This window comes from Panthera leo, chromosome A2 (genome assembly GCF_018350215.1).
Source record: "Panthera leo isolate Ple1 chromosome A2, P.leo_Ple1_pat1.1, whole genome shotgun sequence".
Taxonomy (NCBI): domain Eukaryota; kingdom Metazoa; phylum Chordata; class Mammalia; order Carnivora; family Felidae; genus Panthera; species Panthera leo.
Window position 1 is genome coordinate 156,483,816 of NC_056680.1, and position 25,419 is coordinate 156,509,234.

Consider the following 25,419-nt stretch of genomic DNA (forward strand, 5'->3'; position numbering starts at 1 on the left):
AGAGCTGGCAGAACAAGAGGAGGTCTGGTCTGAGAGACCTGCGTGACGGTTGGAGGAAACTAAGGCGCAGAGAGCTGTCTGTCACTGGGGAGAACCGAGTCAAGATGGAGGTGACAGAAAGAATAGCCAGGCTGGTTTCCAAGGCAGCTCCAGCTCCTCTGACTACATTGCCCACTCCTGTAGGCAGGGCGGATTAGCGGGGATCAGCAAGCTCGGCCCAAGGATCAGAAGTGTACTAACTTTGCTCCCCCGTAGAAATCATCGGCCTCCTCGCACCCTGGACTGCATTTGTCTCTCCTAGCCTAGAAATAGAGACACTTCTAGTTTGAAGTTTTTGACCTACTGCACTTCCCATTCTTTTTTTTAAAAAAACTATTAAGGTTATTTCTTTATTTTGAGAGAGAGAGAGAACAAGTGGAGAGGGGCAGAGGGAAGGAGCTGATGCGGGGCTTGATCCCACAACCCCGGGATCAGGACTTGAGAGGAAGTCAAGAGTGAGACTCTCAACCACTGGGCCACCCAGGCGCCCCATGCACTTCCCATTCTTAACCTCTCACTGAGCTGGTGACACTTGCTGGGCCTGCACTTACGCACCTGAACTCCTCCTTCTGATTTCCTCATTGCTTACCACACCTTACGCAGCAGCTCAGAGCAGGCTGGAGGCTGCTGAACTGTTGAGGGCTTAACCCTTCAGAGTAATGATGACTGAAGCTCGTTCTCTGAACACAGAGATGCCTCAGGACTTTATTGGAGAAGACACCGTTCTACCTTAATGATATTCTCTCCTAAAGTCTTCAAAAACCTGGTGGGTGTGGTCAGACGGGATCAGTGGAGGGTCAATGCACAGGGTAATCTGGAAACGGTCTAACCCACTTAGATACATGGGTGTGTAGATCACGGCATTCCCAAGAACAAAACAGCCAGAGAGCCTAGTAAGATTCTACTTGGCATAGCCCCATGGGAAGCCCTCGAGAGTAATGACTGGGGCTGGGGAGGGGGTGGTGGTTTGATTTAAAAAAAAAAAAAATGCCAAGAATCTGGGTCCCTCAAGGTGAGGGGTTCTTCCTACGTGTGTGTGGCTGCCCCCTTAGAACATTGTGGTATTCGGTGAAGTCAATGGAGAGGTAGAGGATGGACCCCCCCCCCCCCCCAAAGCGTGGCCTCCGAGACCAACAGAACAGAGGTTTCCCTGGAAGAATCTGAAAAAAAAGAGAAAAAAAAAAAAAAAGAAATCAATAGTACAAGCATGAGAAAACACACAGGCCTGAGACATAGGCACAAACACACAAACACACACACGTCCCGGGAAGACTGCAGAAGGAACGCATGTGGTAAGGCACATCACCAAACTGAAACGAACCTTAAAAACGACAGAAGCAAACAGGTAATACAGAGAGGAGAGGCATGGCCGTGCTGTTTTAGAGATGCATGCTTCTGGGCCCTAAAACATGGAGACAGGTGGACGTCAAGGGAGGGAAACGAACACGGAGGCCCCGAGCCAAGCGCCCCAAAGCGCACACCGACTCAGACCTCCGCGGGCACAGATCCGCCAAAAGAGAAGCACCCGCAGAAAGCGGCAGATCGCGGGGGGTCCGGAGGCAGGCTCAGGCGGCGACCCAGAGAAAACACGGGAGGAGAAACAGTCGGGCACGCCGCGTGGACCCACGCGACCCCCGAGAGCCCCCCCCTCCGCCCTCCGCGGGGCCCCCCGCGCGCCCCGCCGCCCGCGCCCCGCGCCCCGGGCTCCCCTGCGGGCCCGCCCGCCCGCCACTTCCCAGCTCTGACGCGGGAGCCTGCTTCGCACCAATGAGGCCCCGGCGCGGCCGGGCCCTGCCCCTCCCCCAGGAAGGTGTGTCCGCGGTTTCCACACCTGAAACTTCCTAGGAGAGCCAGATCCCTCCCTCCCGTCCGGGCGGGGAGGGGCGGGCCGCGGGTGGGGCGGCTGGGGCGGCCGGGCCTGCGTCGGGGACGGCCGGCCGGCGCCTGGGACCCGGAGGGGACTCTCGGGCCGAGACGGCATGTGACACTGCCCAGGTGGGTGCCCTCCTCCCTCGCCGCTCGGGGGCCCCGGGCGGGGCGGCTGTAGAGCCCCGGCGGAGGTGAGGGACGGCCGGGAAGGACGGGGAGTCTAGGCCTTCACCCCCCCCACCCCCCACCCCGGGCCAGCCCCAGCTGGGTCTCTGGGCACGGGCTCCGGAAATGGGGGGCAGGGCAGATAGGCAGAGTTCGGGGTGTGTGACCGAGTACCCTGGTCCGAAGAGGAAGGAAGCTAGAGGGAAGGCTCTTGCCTGAAAAATTTGCTTCCGGCCTGGTCCCCGCCTTGGAAGTGGGCACCCGGACCCCAGATGTTCCCCGGGCCAAGAATCGGGCCTCTGCCTTCAGGGTCTTGGCCCTGGGGAAACCTAACCCCCGGGGAGTAAGAAATAACTGAGGTTCCCTTTGTGGTCCTTGTCCCCTAACTAGAGGTGTTTTTTGTCGTCTCCTTTTTCTTCCCCGGGCCTGGGCCTTCCTTCATTTATCTTCCTCTGGATTCGCATGCTGTGTACGTCTAAGTACACGCCTCTCCTCTGCCCCACGAAGCGCCTGAACGTGTAAAAAGGACTCCTGCCCTGCCCCCACCCTATTCCCCCATATATTCGAAGTACTTCCAAAGCTTCTGTCGATGGTGACTTTGCATTCTGCAGTTGGGGAGGTGAGATGGGGTTGCGGTGGGGGTGCCGGATCAACGGCTAGTTCTGAGCATCATTTATGGTTGCCTTTCAGCAGGACTGCCCTAGGAAAGCTAATCCGGATGTCCCTGGGGTTTCAGATCTCAGGCCCTCTCCCCTTCCTGGATCTTGGATTCCCGAGACAGATTTGCCTTCCCATCTACCTAGAAGTGAACTCTGGCCAGGGCTCTTGTCAGATTGAGGGGGAAGGGTGTGTCAGACCAGGGAGAGAGGGTGACTTTCCTTTCCAGTTTCTTCCCTCCTTTGCTCCCCGACTTGCGTTCCTGGTCTTGCAGCCTTGGGCCCCTGCGGAAGTCCCAGCTCCTAGCTACACAGCTCTGCATGTGGCCTCTTTCTCAGACTTGCTGTTTTACCTACACATGGAGCGTGAGGGAGCTCCTGGCCCGGGCCCCAGCAAAGTGGAGGTCATTTGTTAACCAACCTGGGTTAACAAAACCGAAGACCTGTCTAGTGAGGGGGTTCTTGGGGGCTGGGGAGGAAGAAGGATGGGGATATCAGTTCTAAGAGAGTCTCTTTAGCAGGAGGATTGCATGTTGTTACCGTAGCGGGGAGGAGAGAGGCCGGGAGGTAGGCAGGTATGTACTCTTAAAAGAGTACAGTAATTCTAAATATAGTCAGGGGTCCTCATATATTAGGGGTCCCCAGAGTGTATGGCTTCCCGTAACAGTCTGTCTGAGGTTGTCTGTGGCCACATGAAGCATGGTGTCTGTAGGATAGACAGGAACGTGTCATTTGTGGTGTGTGGAATGGTTGGTCACAATGCGGTGTGGACAAAAATGGGGTCACTCACAGGATCATGGGTCGAACAGGAACAGTGTTGCTAAAGTGTCAGTGGTGTAGACTCAAAACAAGTGACTTGCAGCTTCTGCTGTAGACAGGGATGAGTCACTGTGTGTATAGAGTGAACAAGAGCTGGTCATTTATAGCGTCTGCAAGGTGGACCAGAACAAGGTCCCCCTCAGGGTCTGTGTTAAGGACACACAGAGGGCGCTCACACTCTTGTTATCTATGTGGATGGCACCAGGGCCGTGGATGGATTTGTGGGGTGTATGTCATTTGCCACTAATGACGTTCCAGGTAAGCCCGTGTGGTCTACAAGACAGTGGATGATGTGGTGTTTTCAAGCATCAGGGAACACATAAGAGATGTTTATTACACTTTTCATCGGGATGGTGGGGCTTTCCTCAAATGGATAGAACACAGGTGTTAGCAAGCTAGTGGTCCAGAAAGCTCTCTTATTTTAGTATCTTTGTAACACTGTGGACAATATTATCAAAGAGTGAGTAAAGGCACATATCTGTATGGTGGTCTTATTTTCTAAATCAAAATGAGAACGTTTTGATATGTGCGGTATTTTCCTAAGGTGAGCCGGAGTATAGACGGTATCGTGTAAATTCAGTAGTGTTGTAATCTCAAGAGTATTGCAGTGATGTTTGATGTAAGTCAGATTCTAGAATACTTGAATCTGACGGTACAAAATCTAGGAAGCCTGGTCCTGAAAAATACACATGACACTCAACATCGGTTCAAAGAACAAGCAGTATGATAGGGAGGAGGGGATAATCTGTGAAATACAATTCCCTGTCTGGTGACTAGAAATGGACAAGACCTAAGGTGTTGGGGGGCTCCAAAGGAGACACTGAGCTCTGTCGCTGTATTTATTAATAGAGCGACTTAGGGCTTTGTCTTGCCAGAAGTTACATGTGGATGGGGTCAGCAGATGCAAAATGTCTCTGGTCTAGAGGAAGACCAGTTTAGCATGATGCCACAGTTTACCTGTTTTCTGATAATTGGTGGTTATTCACCCCCTTCCCCCCAGTGGAGATGAGGAGGTGACTAACATAACGGGCAATCCAAAAAGCCTCTCTCCTGATGCCTTTATGGGAGTGGAACCATGGCTTGCAGATTTCCTTTAGCTTTCTTACGTTGTACTTGGTCGTGCCTGACTGCAATAGCATTACTAGGACAGGATCAGGTATAGGGGACACAGGGTATGTTTTTCCTCTGTGATAAATGGCGGCTGACCCGGTGACTGCCATTATTTCCAAGTGGATAGAGGCAGTGTCAGGAATAGTGCCAGTGGGCTTGTAGGAGACAGACACGCCTCGTGTAACTTGAACTGAAGAGGTCTGTGCGGCACAGGGTGCAGAGAGATGCAGCCTGAACAGAGCAGGAAGACACAGGTGTATGTAGAGGCTGTCCGTCCTGAGGACATGAGAGTGTGTGTGGGGACAGGGCCAGGACAATACAGATGTGGGTGACAGAAGACTTAGGACTTACACAGTCTTCTTAGGCCGGTAGGAGCCAAGTTTCACAAAGTGTTTACGGCGAGCAACTACAGTTATTTAATGTGTGGTTGAGAGAATAGGGTCACGTCACAGTATCATCCATAGTGATTATAGTATTTTGTACTTAGGTCTAGAAATAGGGAGCAAATCACGCACCGTGTCAGTTAACTGGAAAAGGACATAAAAATTCTTCTACACAAGTATGCTTATGTTAGACGTGGCTCTGTGCCCCATACAGATGGGATCTGTGTCTATGGGGTGCCCAGGAACCTGTCACACGCTACATCTGTGGGGTGGCTGGGGACCTGTTTGGTTATATTAGGCTCTATTGCGTAGAAACTGCAAGGGCGGCTTATGGCCTGTGTGCACGTGTGGATGGGTGCCTGTGCCAGCGTGTATATGTGTGTGCAGTATCTCAGCAGGACAGCAGACGTTTTGGGTGCTGGGCTCCCACGTTAAGCCTAGAGAAGATAGGAAATGTGCGGGTCCAGGGGCAGCTGTGGGTTCTGTAGGCCCCTGGGATCTTCTCTAGGCCAGCCACCTGCCAGCTTCTTCCAGCAGGACTTGAGGCTGCTTCTCACAGACTTGCGTCGGGAGACCTTGGTTTGAGTTCACCTGTACCATTTGCTTAAGAAGTCTGAACAAGTGCCTAGGTTATGTGACCTTCACTTTCCTCATCTGCAAGCGTCTCTTGTATGTCCCTAAAAATCCTTCCAGCTCATGAATCCTACATTTCTCTTTTCTTCTTTCTCTTTCCTCAGCAGTAATTACAATCCCTAACGCTTCTGTGACCCTTAAAGTTGACACTGTACGTTTTAATGTTATTTGATCTTCATTAGAACTCCTTGCAAAGAAAGAATTTAAACCCTTTTTAAAGATAAGAAAATGGCCGTTCCAATAAATTGCAGGATTCCTACAACTGTCTGAAATTACAACGAGCAGAACTAGCAAGATATGTAAAAGACCGAACTAAAAATCGAACGACGTTCTTTTAACTCTGTTTTCTTCCTCTCTTCATCCATGCAATAAATCTTTGTGGCGAGCAAAGGAAGCTGCAGGCAAAGAGACTGAGCAGCTAACATGGCAGTGTTTGAGCCCTGATGAAGTTCATTCTCTAGCCCGGAAAATAGACATGAACTTGGTAATTACAAGTGCAGTGAGTGTGAGAGAAATAAAGGGTTCACTGGGGCAGAAGAGGATGCCGAGCACAGGAGCAGCAGAGGCCCACAGCATGGGAGTAGGGGGTTTGGGGGCAGAGGGCCAGGCGTGGAGGGCATATAATCCAGGCTAAATGTTTGGGTTTCATCCCATTGGTGGTCGGAGGCCACTGGAGAATTTAAACTACAAATGGGGCTTTTCAGGATCACTCCCATGCAGAGCAGAGAATGCCTTGGGAATAGGGCAGGAGGGGCGCCTGGGTGACTCAGCTGGTTAAGCATCTGACTTCAGCTCAGGTTACAATCTTGCCATCTTGCCGTCTGTGAGTTCGGGCCCCACGATGGGCTCTGTGTGGACAGCTCAGAGCCTGGAGCCTATTTCAGATTCTGTGTCTCCCTCTCTCTCTGCCCCTTCCCCGCTCGCACTCTGTCTCTCTGTCTCTGAAAAATGAATAAACCTTAAAAAAAATTTTTTTTTTAAAACAGGGCAGGAGAAGCTCTGTGGAGGCTGGTGGCCAGGCTGTACCCCAGGTGGCCTGGTAACAGAGGACAGGAGAGCGCACCAGGGGCTAGCAGTGTGGATGGAGAGATGTGCACAGACGTGAGGTGCATAGGAGGTGGGGTCAACAGGACTTGGCAACGTGTGCGATATGGGGCAGGTGGGGCCAGGAGGGAAACAAGAATTTTGTTCTGTAATTGAAAACCATTTACTGAGCACTTAATGTGGGCCGGGTATTGGGCTAGGTGGAGACAGTTGAGCGAGACGGATGTAGCTCTTGATCTTGTGAAGCTTACCCCCTGTTATTTGGGATAGATGGTAAATCAAGATGCACACAGAATGGTAACCGTACAAATGCTACAGAGGAGAAGTGATGTGAACGATCTCTGGTAAGTGGTAGACAGAGGAGCACAGTGACCTGGTCAGAGGACTGGGAAATCTTCCAGGGTTAAACCAGGAGTATGTAGTCTCACAAATAACAAGAAAGAGTGCTAATGTTAGGAGTATCCAGTACCGACAAGAGCCACGACATTGGCGATTGTGGGGGCGGTGGGTAGAGTGGTACCAGTGAGGCGTGGATAGAGGCAGGTGGAGAGGTGAGGAGGTGAGGACCACACGCATGAACAATTCTTTTACAGTTTAGATGAGAAAGCCAGGGCCATGCTTCAGTTGTGGGATGGCTCTGACAGAGAGGGGGCGAGGGGTGAGAAGAAGAGAAAATCCATGCCACAAGAAGCCAGGCTAAAGAACATGGCGCCTCGGGGCAGGGACGCCTCTTGTGCTCTCAGAGCAGGAAGCAGGAAGAGTGGCAAGAGCCAAACACAGAGTGCTCTGAATCACAAGGAGTTGAAGCAGCTCCTCTCTCCATTGGTTTCTAAATTCTTTGCAAGGTGGGGGATGTGGTATTCTTTTGGAAGTGAGAAGACAGGTGGGAAGGTCGATCTTCTGAGAAGTGATGGGAGGAGTTCATAAGGTTGTTGAAAGCAGGGGGGGTATAAGAGAGTAGCGGGTACCCACCCAGCAGGTGTCTTGGACCTGGCAGAAAGGGGCAAGCACCATGTCTGCTCTGGTTCTAATCTACTGAGTCTAGTTATCATTCCGCTTTACAACAGCTGCTTCTAAAATTGCATACACAATTATTAATGAGTTATAAGGCCCTGCTAGACACTCTAGAAGAAAATAAGATGAGTAAAATCCAGACTGTACATAGGGAGATAACACTACGCCTGAGTACCTCAGACTCACTTGCTACAATGGCCGGACCTATTTTAATCCAATCAGCAGCTTTGGAGGAAGATTCCGCCTTCAGACTCTGCTTCTCTGGGCTGTTAGATCTAGGGTGTGTCACTCACAGTGTCTGGGAGTTATAGGGGACTGAGTCACGCTTGGTGTCCAGAGAGTAGACCGGGAGAGACAGTATGACCTAATGCAATCTGGAGAGTAATGACCCCTGGGAGTGCTTGGTGCTCTTTGACAACGGTCTCACCCTCTAATTGAATCATTTATTATCTGTCTCCTCCACAAGCCTCCATGAGGACACAGTCTTTCTCTGTCCTGTCCACTGAATGCCCCGCACTTAAATATTGGTAAATATTTATTAGATGGGTAAATAAATAAGCCTACATACATTTTATAGAGGCTTTTGCTTACTTTGTTGAGTATCTTTTGTCTCAAAGAATGACTCTAAGTGGAACCAAAGAAATCCCCCACTCTCGTCCTTGCTGCTGTGTTCCTTTGATAGGTAGAAGCAGAAAGGGTGATGGACACTTTGTGTTTTGTTCCTCTCTAGGGCTTCGCCCTGATGCGGGCTGAGGAGCCCCCACTCAGGGCCTCGACCCCCATCCCTGCCATAGCAGAGCTCAGTGTTACCCCTGAAGCCCTCAGGGGGAGCAGTCAGACCGCCGCCTGGGGGCCCGAAGGTCGAGAAGGCTAGGTGCCATCCTGTACCTGGGCAGAGCGACGCAGACTCTCGGAGGCGCAGCAGAGAGACCTAAGGGATGTGGACAGCTGTGCAGCTGAGAGCATGACCTCGTTCCCCCAGGAAGCCTCTGCAGGTGCGGAGACCAACCAGGAGGACGCTGCGGGTGAGACCTGGGGCACGCCAGAGCATCCGGAGGTGGCGCCTCAGAGCCCGGAGGACGGACGGGCAAGGACACGGGCTCCCGCAGAGCCCGGGGCCCGTCCTGCCCAGGATGAACACCTGGACATGGTCCCGGTATCCAGTGAGCTGGGTGGCCGCGAGGAGATGGAATTTAGACCAGAACTCACTTCTTTGATTTGGGGAACGGAACGTGCAGAAGAGAAGGGGGAGACTTTTCCAGACACCTCTGCTCAGCCCAGATTTGGACCTGCCTGGGAAGAGCATCTGTCAGAAACCAACCAGCCACGGGGCTCCGTCAGGCAGGGGGAAGAGCTGCGGTCTCTGGGGGCGCGAGAAGGTCAAGGGAGAGGGGCACTCGAGGGGCTGGAGGAGCAGGGGCTAGCGGAAGTGGGGTTCCAGGACGGAGGAACTGTCAGGGAGGGTGGGCATGTAGGGGAGCAGGAGCAACTGGCAGAGCCGGAGAAGGGGACGGAGGGAGAACACGGGCAAAGCCAGGAACAGACACCAGGTGATGTGATGCTCGCAAAACAGAGAGAAAGAACGAGGCTTTGTGGGGAATTGGAAGGTCTGCGCTATGGTGAGGAGGAGAGGAAGCCTCGGGGCCAGCGAGGTCTACAGCAGGGAGAGGAGGGGAGGAGGGCGTTAGGGGGGACAGAAGAGGGGAGCGTGGACGCCCCGTATGAGGAGAATCAAAGCCTGGTGGGGAAACCAGGGAGAGTAACTGGAAGGCAAGAAGGTCAAGTTCTGCAGGGGCAAGTGATGCTGGGGGAGGGGCAGGTAGAGGAGGCGGGGTCAAGTGAGGAGGAACCAGGGAGTTGGGTTGGGGACCCGCTGTGGGCAGAGGGCAGACAAGAGAGTACCAGAGAAGGGGAAGCCCATGATGGTCTTTCCACACTGGCTCTGGTAGCCCCTGAGGTCTCTTCTCCCTGTGACTTATTTCTAGACGCCTGTTACCCCATGACCAGTACTCCTGGGACTCAGAAGGAGCCTCGGGCTGAGGAACTATCCCCTACAGCTCTGGGTCCTACACTGGAGCCAGGAGGATGGTCCTGCCAGCCCGTTTCTTTACCTGGCTCTTTTCCTGTTGGGGAGTCACCTGACCAAGAAGCAGCTCAGGATAGCCAGCAGGAGGGATCTGAGCCTAGGAAGGGGACGGTGTTCGGCGTGGGGACTGAGATGGCCTCTGCCAGTACATCCGGGACTCCTCCAAGGACACCAGACTCAGCTCCTTCCAGTCCTGCTGAAGCTTCCCCCAGCACAACTACGTCATCATCTGCCAGCTCCCCACTTGCCTCTCCCAGGAGGGAGCCGTCTCTTGCTGCCCATTCTCTAGAAACCTCCAGAGCATCTGTTTGGACCAACAGGGCATCTCACTGTGGGGCTTTGGAGACTCCCGCTGCTGCCCTCCATGGCTTCCCCTCTGCAGAGGCCGCCGTGGAAACCTCCACCAGCTCCAGTTGGGCCAGCCCTCAGAGCTCCCCCAGCCACCCTACAGGGGCTGTCCAGCACCTGAGGAGCAACTCCTTCCCGGGCTCTCATAGGACAGAGCCGACTCCGGACCTGCTGGGAATATCACTTTCCTTCTCCCATTCAGAGTTGCCCCAGAGGCCCCCCAAACCTGCCGTCTGTGGCTCTGTGACTCCAAGAAGGGACAGGAAAGGTGGTAGGGACCACAGGATCATTCCAGAATCCCCTAGTTCATTATCCACTCTGGGGCAAGACTCTCAAGAATTCACTTCAAATCCAGAAATGTCCAGCAGTCCCCACAGCAGCCAGCCGTGGGGCTCCCCACACACTTCAGCCTTTTCCCCAGGGCCTCCTGCCTATGGCTCTTCCCCACCCCTTGTCTCTGTAGATATGAGGATCCATGAACCTCTGCCCCCCCCTACCCCAGAGAAGAGGCGTGTCCAACCCTCCATGGTGGAAAGAGACAGCCATCTCCATGCAGGGGTTTCCACACTGAAGCGGTGTGCCCATCCTCTTCCATTGGCCCCAGGTTTGGGGCTACATGGCCCCCCCAAAGGCCCACTTCCCCCAGTTCCTGACCCCCTTGTGGCAAGGCAGCACCGACCTCTGCCCTCTATCCCAGACACGCCCCACCCTCCTCAGACCTCGTTCTCCCGCAAACTGAGATACAACAAGCCATTACCCCCAACCCCTGATTTGTCCCAGTCCCACCATCCTGTTTCTTTTAGTAGTGCAAGGATCTACAGGCCTCTACCCCCTGTCCCTATTATGGATCCCCCCACTGAACCACCCCCATTACCCCCAAAGTCCAGGGGGAGGAGCAGGAGCACTCAGGGAGGACTCATGAATTCAGGGGGTCAGGGCAAGCCAAGGCCTGTTTGTCAAGAGTGGACAGTCTCCACTCCCCATTCTGTTGGACGTACCTCCTGGCCCCCAGCTATGGGTCGATCGACAGACTCTTTGGCTTCTACCAGCAGGAATAAGAGTGAAGTGTCCCCTGGCATGGCTTTCAGCAACATGGCAACCCTTCTGAGTCCCTCTTCCCCAACCACACCCTGGAATCTGGAGCTCCAGGGACCTGCCTCTGAACCAGGACCCTCAGAAGAGTCTGAGGCCCCTGCCAGAGGATCTTTGAGAAGAACAGCCCCTCAGGAAGGAGCCAATGGCCTGAGGAGGTTGGATCGAGGCCAAGCAAGGCAGTCAGACAAACTCAGCCATCCCCACCTGGAGAAGGCATCCAGCTGGCCCCACAGGCGAGACCCAGGGAGACCCCCGGAGGGCGGCAGCGGGCAGGTTGCAGACCCTCGCGAGGGGTCCAGTAAGCACAAGGGCTGGAATCGGCAAGGCCTGCGCAGGCCTTCTATCTTGCCTGAGGGCTCTTCAGGTGAGCAAGGAGCAGGGATCACGGGGACACTCGTGTCAGACCACGCTTTCTCCAGCTCTTTCCACCTCACTCATCTGTCCCCAGGGCTTCTGCTCTTCCCTCTGCTGGCTTCACTCCACATACCCAACCTCAACTCAGAGTGTTGTGGTGCTCACTGGAGCACTCTGCCTTCTCCTTCCCCTCTATCCGTGTCACCCGCCATGGTGTTCTTTTATTGTGTTTGTTTTTCCCAACTCTTCGGCTCGGTGTCCTCCTAGTAGTAGAGAAAACTTCCTCTTCTTGTCTTCTGACACCAGGGACGAGGACGTTACCTGGGAATAGTGTCCTCACATGCTTTCTGCTTGGGCACTGTCCTCCCAGCTGAGCCCTCATATCCCCCCAGATACCTACGTCTCCCACTTTAGGTCTTTCCTGCTTTGGCTGTCAGAGTGTGCCTCTAAAATCCCGTTACTTCACCATTTCCATTTTCAGAGACAAAAGGTCCAGCCGTAGAAAAATCCCCTGGCCCTTCAGACACCATCGTTTTTCGGTGAGTCATGTTTTCTCTTAACAGACACACTTGTACTGTCTTTTCTGAGGATACCGAGATTTCCATTAGTTGCCAGGGGTTCTGGGACCCTGTCTCTTCCAGAGATGGGGAGGGGAAGAGACATAGACCAGGATTCCAGAGCAAGGGCATCTTTTATCTTCCTGGTTCCGTCAGCTGGGTCTGAATCTCCCATCCTCCTAGGTAGGCCCGTTAGCCATGAACTAACCGCCCCGTGGAAGTTCAGTATGTCTTCCAGAAAAGCTCTGAACTGGCTAAAAATGGGTCGGGCCACAACTTGCCTCTTCAGGGGATTCAGCCCTGACACCCCAGCACACATCCCAGAAATCAGAGACTATCTCATCTATAGTCACCTGGGGCTTCTCTGCCTCAGTGCCCAGCAAGCACCCCAGAGCCCTTCTTGCCTCCACAGGGAGAAGAAACCAAAGGAGGTGTTGGGAGGCTTTTCAAGACGCTGCTCGAAGCTCGTCAACTCCTGTGAGTACCTTGAAACAAAACCGTAGACCCGCGTGGCTTGCTGCCCAGCACTGGCGCTCGCGGCTCCCCACTGCGGGGTGGTGATATCTGCGGGGAGAGAGGATTGCCAGGAGAGCCGGAAGCAGTTTGGCGGCTTCTGTCTCTGTGCCTCAGCATCCCTGTCTCTCTCGTTCTCTCCCTCTGCCGTGCTGCCTCGCCCCTGCAGCCCATCTGCTTTACCAGGAGTACAGCGATGTGGTTCTGAACAAGGAGATTCAGAGCCAGCAGCGGCTGGACAGCCTGGGAGAGGCGCCCGGGCCCGCCTCCCCCCGGCAGCCCCGGAGGGCCCTGGTCTCCTCGGAGTCTTACCTGCAGCGCCTGTCCGTGGCCTCCAGCGGCTCCCTCTGGCAGGAGATCCCGGTGGTGCGCAATAGCACCGTGCTGCTCTCCATGACCCACGAAGACCAAAAACTGCAGGAGGTACCGGGCAGGGCAGGGGCGGACTGGAGGGAAAGCAAAGGCTCTCATTTCCTGCTCGCTACCGCCACCGGCAGCAAGAGCAGGCTGTCCCCATCACAAACCCACCACGTGCCCCTGCACCACGGCTATCGCTCCTCTCCACTCCTCTCCACTCTGATGCGTCTGAACTGCTTTCTGAACCTTCCCGCTGGCCCTCCTCCCCGCTTGCACTCGGCACGGGCCACTTCCTCCCACCTGTCACTATTTGGGGCTCGTAGGAAGTGACTGTGCCTCTGAATTTGTTGGGAGGAGTGTGGAATTAATCCCTTCTCTGCTGCTTCAGTCTAGGCTAAAATTTCCCTCTTCAACCAGGGTTCCACACGACACTGGAGGTTTTCTCTTCAACCAAAGCACCTGCAGTGGCTCTTTTGCTGAGTCCTTTGTAGCTGTCCTGTGGTCCACTGGTCTCCTAGAGGCTTTGGAATGACCATCAGTCTCAGCTCGGTCCTTAGACCCAGTGGCAAGGCTGTTCGGTGTTTATTACCGTTAATAGGTTTTACGTGGAGAACTGCTCTTAATAATAGAACCTTGGGGCGCCTGGGTGGCGCAGTCGGTTAAGCGTCCAACTTCAGCTCAGGTCACGATCTCGCGGTCCGTGAGTTCGAGCCCCGCGTCAGGCTCTGGGCTGATGGCTCGGAGCCTGGAGCCTGTTTCCGATTCTGTGTCTCCCTCTCTCTCTGCCCCTCCCCCGTTCATGCTCTGTCTCTCTCTGTCCCAAAAATAAAAACAAAAACAAAAACAAACAAAAAAAAATAATAGAACCTTTCTTCCCAGGAAGACAGTATGGCACCATGGAAAGGCATCATGGAGTCATGTTTGTGTATCTGGGTTCCGGAGTAAATGACCTGGTTGTGAGCCCACTTCTCTGTTTGCTGGCTCTTTAACTTTGACCAGATTACTTGCTCTTTCTACCTCTCTGTTTTGCCATTCGTAAAACTGGGTCACCAATAGTCAGTGGGAGAGCCAAAAAAGATAAGTGCCCAATGCACAATAGTCACCCAAAAAATGTTTTCTACTGTACTTTAATTTCAAGTCAGGCCAACCTGGGTGTGAATCCTGGCTTCCCCATTTAGTAGCTGTGTGACTGCAAGTTCGATAACTTCACTAAATCTGTTTCCTCACCTAAAACTCGAGGATACTGATGTCTTCCTTTCAGGGTGGCCGTGTGGTTTAAATGAAATGTCCCTGTCTGGCTTTTAGTGTGAAGTCTGGTGCCTAGTTTGATACATATTACTGCCAGACTCTCCCTCTCTCAGAGGTGGGAAGGAGGAAAATGTTGGCCAGAAGGACTTAGAGATAAACAAATCAAACAGAGGCAGCTATAAATGTTTAGGTTTTTTTGAGACTCAGGCTTGGGGCTCTTGTTCTGACCTCAACTTGTCAAGCATACAGAGGATATGTAGAAAGTCAGTGATCTGCCCAATACTTAAGGACCAAACACCAGGAGAGCGTTTGGACCCTGGCTCTCTCACCAACTCCAGCATACTGGGAATCCCACCAGGGCTCCTGGGCCAGCCCTGGTCTCCGTTTCTGAGAAGAGAAGCCTCTGTGCTTATATGCACATAGTCCTTTCATAAAATAGCACTTCTGGGGTCTACGAAGTGCTTGCACCAACCCCATTTCTGGTGACTGGCACAACGTCTTTGTGACATGGGGGTCACTGTACCTACACAAAAAGGCAAGAAGCTCTGAGGTTCAGTGAGGTTAAATGAGCCACTCCAAGTCCTATCGTCAGTTGAATGTTGGAACCAGGACTCAACCGTCATTACCAGGGTCATTACCCAGGTGTGTGCGTGTGTCTTCTTTGCCTTTTCTGTTCTGTTCGTGCATCTACCCCGAAGCTGCATGCTTGGATGAAGAGTAGGGGTGGCCCAGCGCGAGGAGGACAGGGCCGTGAGCCATTGCGCCCCCTGCTGGAAAGTCCACGCAAGTTCTCACGTGCTGGACCTTCTCCATTAAACCTCAACAGCACCAACTCGTTCTCAAATATCCTCCTTGCGCCCGTGTTTCCCCAAACCTCAAATCACCTTCATCCCCTAAATCTGTTCCTCTTTCAAAGTCCTGTGGCTTAGAGAGTGAGTCAGTCCGCCATTCATTCAGTTACCAAACTCCAAAGCTGACACATTAGCTGTGACTCCGTCTGCTCTTCCAGCCCCCGTTTCTAGCAAAGAACCAAGTTCTTCCGAATCTGCCTCCTCAAAAGTTACGAAACTGGCCGACCTCTCCCATCCCCGTGGCCATTCAGGCTTCTCTCTGTCACCCGGAATTACTACGACGGCTTCCTAACGTGACACCCCTGCCCCTTGGGCTCTTTTCTCCATGCCGTGCTCAGAAATAGCCTTTACAGAAACCAAATCTGATCAGGTTATTTCCCTACGTAAAGCCTCTTTTAACCTTCCCGTTGTCTTAAGTCCAAACCGTTTTACCTTGTTTACGGAATCCTCCAGAAGACACCCCATTTACCTCTCCGGCTCCAGGTCCTGCCACTCCTTTAGTATAAATACTTAGTTCCCCAAATCACTCAGTTTACTTAAGCTTCTTGAAAGTACCTTTTTCTCTTCTACCTTTAGGGGCTTGTACACATTCTTCCCTCGGCCTCAAATGCTCTGTCCCTGTCCTCCTGATACCAGGTTAGGCTCTGATGTGACTGCAAGCTATCAGAGAGGGTCTGCCCCCTTCCCTGCTCTGCCCCTCGAACATTATGCAGTGGCTAGCAAGTGCCAGGGACTCGAGAACGATTTTATTTTATTTTATTTTATTTTATTTTATTTTATTTTATTTTATTTTATTTTATGTTATTTTATGTTTGTTTTTTTATGTTATTTTAATGTTTATTTATTCTTGAGAGAGAGAAAGAGCAAGCCTGAGCCGGGGAGGGGCAGAGAGAGAAGGGGACAGAGGATCTGAAGCTGGCTCCGTGCTGACAGCAGCCAGCCCGACGTGGGGCTCAAACCCACAAACCGTGAGGTCATGACCTGAGCTGAAGTCGGACGCTCATCCGGCCGAGCCACCCAGGCGCCCCTCGGTGACTATTTTTAATCAATCTCCTCTCCTACCCTCCAGGCCAAATTCGAGCTGATTGTGTCAGAGGCCTCATACCTGCGCAGTCTGCATGTGGCAGTGGACCATTTCCAGCTTTCCGCCCCGCTGCGGGCCACCCTTACCAACCAAGAATACCAGTGGCTCTTCTCTCGTTTACAGGACGTGCGTGAAGTCAGCACCACGTGAGATTCCTCTTGTCCCAAACTCAGCCTCGGTGTCTTTAGCCTCTAAACTGTCAGTTGGGTTTTCTTTTCTCTCAGAAACCCTCTCCTTGCTCTCCCTCCATGATTCCCAGCGCTGTGGGAATAGGGAGAGCAAAGAAGGGGCGAAGGTATGTGGGTGGGTAGATCCGTTAACCGGTGAACAGATGAATGAGAGATGCTTCCCAGGTTGAGGGGATGCACTGGAGATGGGATATGGGCAACGGGTGAAGATCAGAGAGCCAGAGCAGAACCAAAAGAAGAACAAGAAATGGAATATAAGGAGCAGAGGGTTAGATCGGGGCAAACTAGGGATTGCCTTGGAGAGAACGCTAGAGCACGGCAGGGGCACCGAGCTAAGGACAGTCAGTAGAAGTTACCGCCTAACAGAAAGAAGGAGTCACAAACTCAAGGTGTAGGAGGGGTCCGTCAGCTGCTCACGTGAGGCCCCCAAGTCTCATGAGACGTGTGTGAATACTATACAGGTTCCTTTCAGACCTGGAGGAGAACTTCGAGAACAACATCTTCACCTTCCAAGTGTGCGATGTGGTCCTGAACCATGCCCCCAACTTCCGCCGGGTCTACCTGCCTTACGTCACCAACCAGACCTACCAGGAACGCACCTTCCAAGTCCTGCTGTGAGACCTGATCCCTATTCAGTCCCCACGCGAGCCCTGCAGTGACCTTGCTGCACTAAAACCCCCGGACCCCAATCCCGAGCAGCATCCCAAGAGCCCATGTTTCTTGTGCCTGCTCTGTGATCCCAACCCCAAAGCACCTTCCAGGTCAGACGCCCTCAGCCGTCACACGTGGGCGCCCCCACCATAGACATTCCACTGCATCTCTACTCCCTGTGCCTCCGCTGTGTCCCCAGTCCTCCCCACGGCCCTCCTCACTGGAGGCTCGCTGCCCACGCAGGAACAGCAACAGCAGCTTCCGGGAGGTTCTGGAGAAGCTGGAGAGCGATCCTGTCTGCCAGCGCCTTTCCCTCAAGTCCTTCCTGATCCTGCCTTTCCAGCGCATCACCCGTCTCAAACTGCTGCTTCAGGTACAGCACGTCCCCCCCGCCCCCGCCGCCCTGTCCCCCAGACCTCTTCCTTCCACCCGAAAGAAATGATCTCCGGGAGCCCCAGGGCCCGGGACCATGCATGCTTCTGCCCCTCTTCCACACCCTGTGGACCACGTGAGCCTTCTTCTGCCCACCGCCCTCACCGCTCTCCCCCAGGGTGAATTTGCTGCAAAAATTTGGTTCCTAGACTTCAGTAGCTTACCCACAGTTCTCTCTTCCTGTTTTCCCGTCCCTTCTTTCCATCTGGCTCCTGCTTACTGTTTGTCCTACAGAACATTCTGAAGAGAACACAGCCTGGCTCTTCAGAGGAAGCAGAAGCCACCAAGGCACATCATGCCTTGGAGGAGGTAAGCAGCCACCACCCCCACTCAGACGCCCAGGATTGTCCTTCACAGAGAATTCTTCTGCGCAGGCCCGTGACTCCAGAGAGCAGGGGTCCCTGCTCATGGGATCGCTCAGCCACCTCACTGTACCCACCAAACCTCCAGACACCCGCCCCCTCCCCCCAGCCTCCTTCCCACACTGAGGATGCTCTACACCAAGGGGCCATGCTGTCACTGCCACCAGCCCCAGATTAAATCTTACGTCCACTCCGCCCCGGAATGGCGTCAGGTCATACAAAATATACCCGAGGCCTAGAACTGCCATTTGGTGCTGCCCTCACACCATTCCAGCCTGCTAGAAAAGACGGAGGCCGTCGCAACCAACTTCCAGATTTCTTGCAGAGGACTCAAAGATCAAAACCTCTAACACAGTGCTCTTCCTCTTTCCTCAACCTACCCACGGTTCAGCTGATCCGAGACTGCAACAACAATGTCCAGAGGATGCGCCGGACAGAGGAGCTCATCTACCTGAGCCAGAAGATTGAGTTTGAGTGCAAAGTGAGTTGGTCCCCTGCACCTCCACCCTGCCTGGGAAGCCGCCACAGGCAAGCCTCTAGCGTAGAACCATCTTGCGCGCGCCGTCCCGGTCTCTGCCCTTACTGCTGTGTGTCTTCTATTCTGGCCTGTTCCTGGGACACCCAAATGCCTACTTCAATCTCTGTGGTATATTGTTAATTGAAAAGGGAAAGACACAGAGCTGTGCGTACCGTAGCATATTACCGTGGGTACAGATCTGTGCATGCATTTGCTTGTGTCTACGTGGAGATAGGCTGGAAGGGGCACATGAGAAAGGTAGGACAGGGGTTACCTGAGGGGGAGAATGTGCATTTGGGAATGGGACAGGTGAGGGAGAACCTATCAGTGTAAGCCTTGATGACAGTAACATTTGGTACTTAAATCAGTCAATATGCGATCAAGTCTTCATCTAATCTAACCAACGCAATGTGAAGTGGATTCCAAATATAGGGCCAAAATCTCCCATCAAAATACAAATGTAAAATAAGCATTCCGCATTCAGATTCCGCCTCAGAACAGGTCCCATCCTTATTTCCCTCGAAGAGAGGGGAATCCTTTATCCCCGTATTAATTGTATTCCAGCACCCCTATCTTTACCCAACTTGCAACTCCGAGCAGACCCCACCTACTTCTCCTTATCCCTGTTCCCACTTACGGCTCCAGCTGCTCCTGTTACGTCTCTGGTTATAATCAGAGAAAGAACAAAAGTCAGAACTGCACGAATCCTTTAACTTCTAAGACACACAGCATACGGTTCCCTGCCGTGTTCCTTCACATGCCTCGACTGGGGTCATCCAGTTGTCCTTCAGTTCAGGCTTCTAGGGCTGGGCTTTGTCACATAGTCACTGTCCTGGGTTGGAGCATAGGCACCTTCTGTTCGCCTGATGGGTGGACGTGGGGGCCACACGGTAGACAGTGGTAGGTAGAGGGCTCTGGGAGGAACAGTCTAAGTGGATGGGTGATGAACAGGAAGGATGATGTGGAAGAGGGTGTCAGTGGCGGAAGCCACGAGGAAGAGGCATGGTGAGGAGGGCGGGACCAAGGAAGCCTCTCGCTTGCCCTGTCTGTGACGCGCTGCCTCTTCTGTCCTCCCCTCCCTGTAGATATTCCCGCTCATATCGCAGTCACGCTGGCTGGTGAAGAGTGGAGAGCTGACGGCCCTCGAGTTCAGTCTGTCCCCAGGGCCGCGAAGGAAACTGAACACGCGTCCAGTTCACCTGCATCTCTTCAACGACTGTCTGTTGCTGTCTCGGCCCCGAGAGTCAGTGACTAGAACGGGAGGGAAAGGGGATGGGGCCAGAGGGCAGGACTAAAAGGGACAGTAAAGGGTCGTGTTCCTGGGGGAGCCCTTCTCAGTGGCTCAACCCATGGAGTGCAGGTCATGGGCTAGAGAAGAGAAAGAAAGGTCCGAAGCAGAAAAGGGGATCCCACCAAATTATGTCACAAGATCACGTGGCAGGGCCTGAACTATGTTGTAGACATGGAGCAAAATGTAGCAAATGAGCTGCTCGCATTCTCAAATTAGCTTGTTTGGGCTAGACTCAGCCTACTAGTCTAGAGGTTCTTAGCCAATTCCAGATCCTAACTCTTTGGTCCTAAGGGCTTTAGAAAATTGGTATTGATTCGATCTCTTCAACTCTTTAAAGTGGTGAAGTATTCATTGTACTAGACATGTGGTTTCCCAGCTCTGTGACAAATCCCTGGGTTCTCTGGAGCCACCATCTTGGGAGCAAGGTAGCACCACCTCGTGGTTTTTATGAGGATTTGCAAGCTGCAAAGGACAGGGATTTTGAATCCAAAGGTATGATGGTGGCTGAAGCATAACAACTGTAGAATCAAGTTGAAAAGCCTCGTATTTTGCAGGGGTAGCCGGTTCCTGGTATTCGACCATGCTCCCTTCTCCTCCATCCGAGGGGAAAAGTGTGAAATGAAGCTACACGGACCTCACAAAAACCTCTTCCGGCTCTTCCTGCTGCACAACGCACAGGGCACCCAGACTGAGTTCCTCTTCAGCACAGAGACCCAGTGAGATGGGGCTGGGCAGAGGAGTCGGGGGGAGGGAGGAAGGGAGGACAGCCTGGGAAGAAAGTGGGGCTGAGACAGAAACTGTGTCCAGAGGACAGCCGCAGCACGATCTAGCCCATTCCGGACTGAGAGCATCCGAGGAGAAATCCAAACCCAAACTCTGAGCTAATAGACGACTTGCAGGAGACGGGGTGGGAAGGGGTACAGAGTTGCTGCCGATGTTTAGCATCTATTTTCTGCTCTTCAGTCAAGAAGGACAAAGCGAGTGAGACAACAGAGAAGAGACGGGCTGGTATGGAGTAACTAAAGAATTGAATTACTGACGTCCACGAGTCATGTGTATAAGCCAGAAACTCTGCAGTGCCGAAGGCTGGTGGACACTTTGTGACTAAGACAAGCACTGGGGGGTCTTTAGCTTTCCTCCCTCCCACTTTCCAACCCAGGCCTCTGTTGAGCAGAAATCCATAGTGTTGACAACCGTGATTTGCTCATGTTTTTAGTAATAATAATAATATACATTATTATATATTATAATATGTTATATATTTTATAATATATCATATTATATAATTACGTTATTATAATAATATAATACACACACATACATTTTGGGGAGTATTAAAAATAATACCTATAAAATGTAGTAACAGTGCCTAAAACAATGAACAAACTATAAGCTCATAGCTGTTGCTGCTGTTACAAGAGATACAAGAAGCCTCTCCCTTTAAAGGTTTGACATGATGCTAAATGGTCTGAGGATCGATCCCTATGTTGTAGATACTTTTCTCCGTTTTGTCTCTTGGAAGACATCTCTGGGTAGGATCGACCTTACCCGTCTTCACTTATGGAATAGAGGGGCTGGTACAGGGGTTTGTATGCAAACTGTGACCACCGTCAGGTAGTCAGTTACAGACTCCTGTTCTTTGTTTAGTATTTGGGGCAGCCTCTTCCTGGAATAGAAATAGTGTCAGCTCTCAATTACTCCAGCGTTTTTGGAAGCAGAGGCTAAGATAATGCAAAATCCTTCAGATGATTACAAAATCAGCTTGGGTTATATATTGCACGACCAAAAAAAAAAAAAAAAAAAAAAATAGCACAGATGTCTCCCTGATCTAATTGTGATTACAAAATATTTTTCATCTCTGAAGTATTTGGAGGAAGGGAGGTGGGGAGTAGAGTGTGGAGAATTCTGCAGAGTGATAGTGGGGATCTAAACTAAGATGGACATCTTGCTTATTACAAAATGGAAAATCTCATGTGTCTAAAGCTAACATTCTGTCCCCACTTGAAAGATATGCTATTAAGAGGGTAAGCCTGGAAAGAGAAGGAGAAAAATAAAGGGTGACAAAACACATTAACACACAGTTGGAGATCTTATATTTCCAACCAAGCAAAGTCCCATTGACTTTTGTGCTTGATGTCATTGAACTAAACAATGCTTTGAACCGGCCAAGTCTTTCCCACAGTCATTTCCCTACCCCATCCTTGGCCTTTGTCCTCTACCCCAGAGCTACAGCTGAAGCAGCTGACCCTGCTTTGTTTTCTCAGAAGTGAAAAGCTTCGATGGATCTCAGCCTTGGCCATGCCCAGAGAGGAGTTGGACCTTCTAGAGTGTTACGGTGAGTGAGGGTATAAAAGGCAGAGAAAAATGGCAGGGCCAGAAGTCACCTTTGGATGCAGGACTTTAGGAGGCTGGGTGGTAACTCTGAGAACCTTCCACTTATTGCTTTTATCCAGAATTTCAGAGTGGAAGTCTGGCCATTGGAGCTTAAGCAGCTGAGATGATCCACCTAAGACTACTCACCACTATGCCACCACCTCCTCTGCCGTATATCTTCTCCCTTGGGCCATAATTTGCTCTTTTTAAATATTTGTCCCTGTAAATCTATCCTGCGATTATTCTGCCTAGATTTTACCTGCCTGAACGTCTTGGGGAAATAGGGAGAAATAGGATGGTTGGAGTAGGAGTTGTGGAAGGAAGCAACCCAGTAGATCTGTCATAACCACACCCTCTCCTGTGAAGAATGACCTGAGCTCACCACCCTTAGCCCAGGCTTCCAGGTAGCCACAGACATACACGCACATTATGCATGTGTCTGGCATTCATGTGAAGAGTAGATTTCTGGGTCTCCTAAAGCCCCACAGTTGTCCTTCAGCGAGAATTCCCTAACTGGTATCCAGAGACGAACTGAACACAAAGGAACACTGGTGACTCAAAAGAACAAACAAATACAAAGAACCTCTGAAAAGGAAGTAGGAGAACTCAGGTTGTAAACTGAGTTCTATTACCTTATTCACTCTGTGAACCCATCTGCTGGCCTTCAGTCCCCCAGCTGGAAGGAAGGCAAGATGTCCTCCTTCACTGTGGTCTTATGAGTGGCAGATTGGAGATAAGCTTTAGAAAATGGATCAGGGCGCCTGGGTGGCTCAGTCAGTTGAGCGTCCAACTTTAGCTCTGGTCATGATATTACAGTTTGTGACTTTGAGCCCTGCATCGAGCTCCCTGCTGTCGGCACAGAGCCCACTTTGGATCTTCTGTCCTGCTTTCTCTCTGTCTCTCTCAAAAATTAGTAAATATTAAAAAGAAATGTAAATGAAATACAGACAATAATGCAGCATTCTGTTTGTTTTCTGAGGGAACCAGTGCAGTGTGGTAAAGGAGAAAGAGTGTAAGGTTGGAGGCTAATGGGTCAGAAGACCTCTGAGGCTTGTTATCTTGATCTTAAAAACGAAATTTCCTCTGGCTCAGAAAAACACAGAAATACAGAAAATCTCCCGAGGGGTCATCTTGATCAACCCAGTCATTTACAAGTGGGGAAACCAAAGCTGAGGGGATTGAGTGCCTTACTTTGATTGTACCTGGAGCCCCATGGCTGCAGCTCTTCCAGCCCGATCTGGTAGGTACTGTGACAAAAATGGAGAATGAGTCACAGCTTCAGATTTTACAATCTAGTTGAAGAGGCAGAACACATACACAAGGCAATTAGACAAGAGGTAGATGGTGTGGCCTAGACAATTAGTGTTAAAGGAGTTCAGGATCCTTGGTGGACTGGAGAGTCAGGGAAAGTTACAGAGGGAATGTGGGCCTCTAGCAGAATCTGAGTATTTGTAATGAGTCACTGAAGGTTGTTACAGTGGACTTCTCAATGCATCTTCCCCGGAGAAATAGAATTTTTGACTCATTTCAGTTCCAGTATTTTCATTTCCTTATTGGCCCTTTTGTTTCCTGGTAGAGGAGAAAGATTCTTCTGTCTCACTTGTCTGTAACTTTCTAAAGCCCAGACTTTATCCTGAGTCCTCATATGCTTCCCCTGTAATTCCTCTTCTGTTCCAGTCATGTGCCTTTCCTAACCTCTCTTCACCCTCTTCTCTTCCAAAGACTCCCCGCAAGTACAGTGCCTTCGAGCCTACAAACCCCGAGAGAATGACGAGTTGGCGCTAGAGAAGGCAGACGTGGTAATGGTGACTCAGCAGAGCAGCGATGGTAAGAGGGAGAGCCCAGGAGTAAGCTGGGCGTTGGAGGTGGGACACTATAGGTAGATGTATTCATTTCCTAGGGCTGCATAACAAAGTACCACAAGTACGGTGCCTTAAAACAATACAAGTTTATTCTCTCATGGTTCTGGAAGCCAGAAATCCGAGGTCAAAGTGTTGGCAGGGCCGTACTCCCTCTGAAGCCTTTCAGGGAAGATCCTTCCTTGTTTCTTCCAGCTTCTGGTGGCTCCAGGTATTCCTTGGCTTATGGCAGTATAATTCCGATCTCTACCTCTGTCTTCCTTCTGTGTGTGTGTGTGTGTGTGTGTGTGTGTGTGTGTGTGTCCAAATTTCTGTCTTTTTGTAAGGGTACTGATTATATGGGATTAATGGCCCACTTTGCTCAGTATGACCTCATCTTAACCTTACTAATTACACCTGCAACAACCCTGTTCACAAACAAGGTCACATTCTGAGGCACCTGGGGTTAGAACTTCAACATATATTTTGGGGGAAGCATAGTTGAATGCGTAAGAGTAGTTCAGGAGTAGGCAGTTGTAGACCTTGCCAGACCTAGAGCAGCATGGTTAACATACTGGGAGACTGGATTTCCCAATGCTGGGGCCTCCCTAGTCATTTCAGCCTTACCATTCAGAAAAGTCTGGGGGAATTATTGTGAGTCTGTCCTGGGTAATTCTTCTTCCCACCCATTGCCTGTAGGCTGGCTGGAGGGCATGAGACTCTCAGATGGGGAGCGAGGCTGGTTCCCTGTGCAACAAGTGGAGTTCATTTCCAACCCAGAAGTCCGTGCCCGGAACCTGAAGGAAGCTCATCGAGTCAAGACTGCCAAACTACAGCTGGTGGAACAGCAGACCTAGCTTTCTCTGGGAGGAATCCCCTGAGCATAAGGACAAGATGTTCCTGGAAAGGGCTGGCCCCAGAACCCTGCAACAGAGGCTTTCTGTGGACCAAGAACTAGACCTTCTGAAAACTCAAGAACAAAAACCCACTACCAGTTGCTAGTCCCAAACCTCCTGTTTTTGTGCTTTGTGCTTGGTGGAGGGATTTTGAAGGACTTTGCACTGGACTCTGAGAAGCTTTTCTCATAAGAAAAGGGAGAAATGGGGCCTAAGCCAAGGAACTTTACCTCTACTACCATATAGTACTTAAACATTCTCTGTTTCCAGAGTACAGGTTCAGGGCTGACCAAAGTTTCCATCGTGGCTACAAGTTAAACAGAATCTGATTTCAGTTCACTGGAGGGAGATGTTTAAGGGGGATTAACACATCAGATGAGAGGATCAAGCTAGTGACCTCTAAGGTGCCTTCCAACTCAAGAGATTTTCCCTAATTATTGGTGTGAGGTCAGGGCATGCATCTCTGGGATCTATGTCTGTTGGTGGCAATGTGAGGGTTGTACTCTCTCACACTAATAAACTTGGCACTTCTCTGAGTGTTTTCTTCTCAGACTCCTGAGCACTGAACAGGGTTTGGAACATGGAATTCCGTGAGAATTCTAGGCCATTTGATTTAGGTACCATGAAAGACCAAGATGGTGCCTAG

General features: G+C 51.5%; 1 protein-coding gene across 2 annotated transcripts; it reads left to right on the top strand.

Annotated features, from left to right (window-relative positions):
* Positions 1-1,952: 1,952 nt before the first annotated feature.
* On the top strand, positions 1,953-25,394 carry ARHGEF5 (Rho guanine nucleotide exchange factor 5). 2 transcript variants are annotated; one of them, XM_042926945.1, is made up of 17 exons: positions 1,953-2,034; positions 6,661-6,791; positions 8,463-8,727; positions 9,718-11,625; positions 12,097-12,154; positions 12,585-12,649; positions 12,855-13,108; positions 16,211-16,371; positions 16,875-17,027; positions 17,308-17,437; positions 17,731-17,805; positions 18,250-18,339; positions 19,461-19,618; positions 20,221-20,382; positions 21,931-22,001; positions 23,762-23,866; positions 24,577-25,394. In XM_042926945.1, the coding sequence occupies exons 3-17, from the start codon at positions 8,697-8,699 to the stop codon at positions 24,732-24,734; spliced, it is 3,579 nt and encodes a 1,192-aa protein (XP_042782879.1). In that variant the 5' UTR covers positions 1,953-2,034; positions 6,661-6,791; positions 8,463-8,696; the 3' UTR covers positions 24,735-25,394. The 2 variants fall into 2 exon arrangements, with proteins under 2 accessions (XP_042782879.1, XP_042782878.1); XM_042926944.1 differs by having other exon boundaries at positions 8,463-11,625.
* Positions 25,395-25,419: the final 25 nt, after the last annotated feature.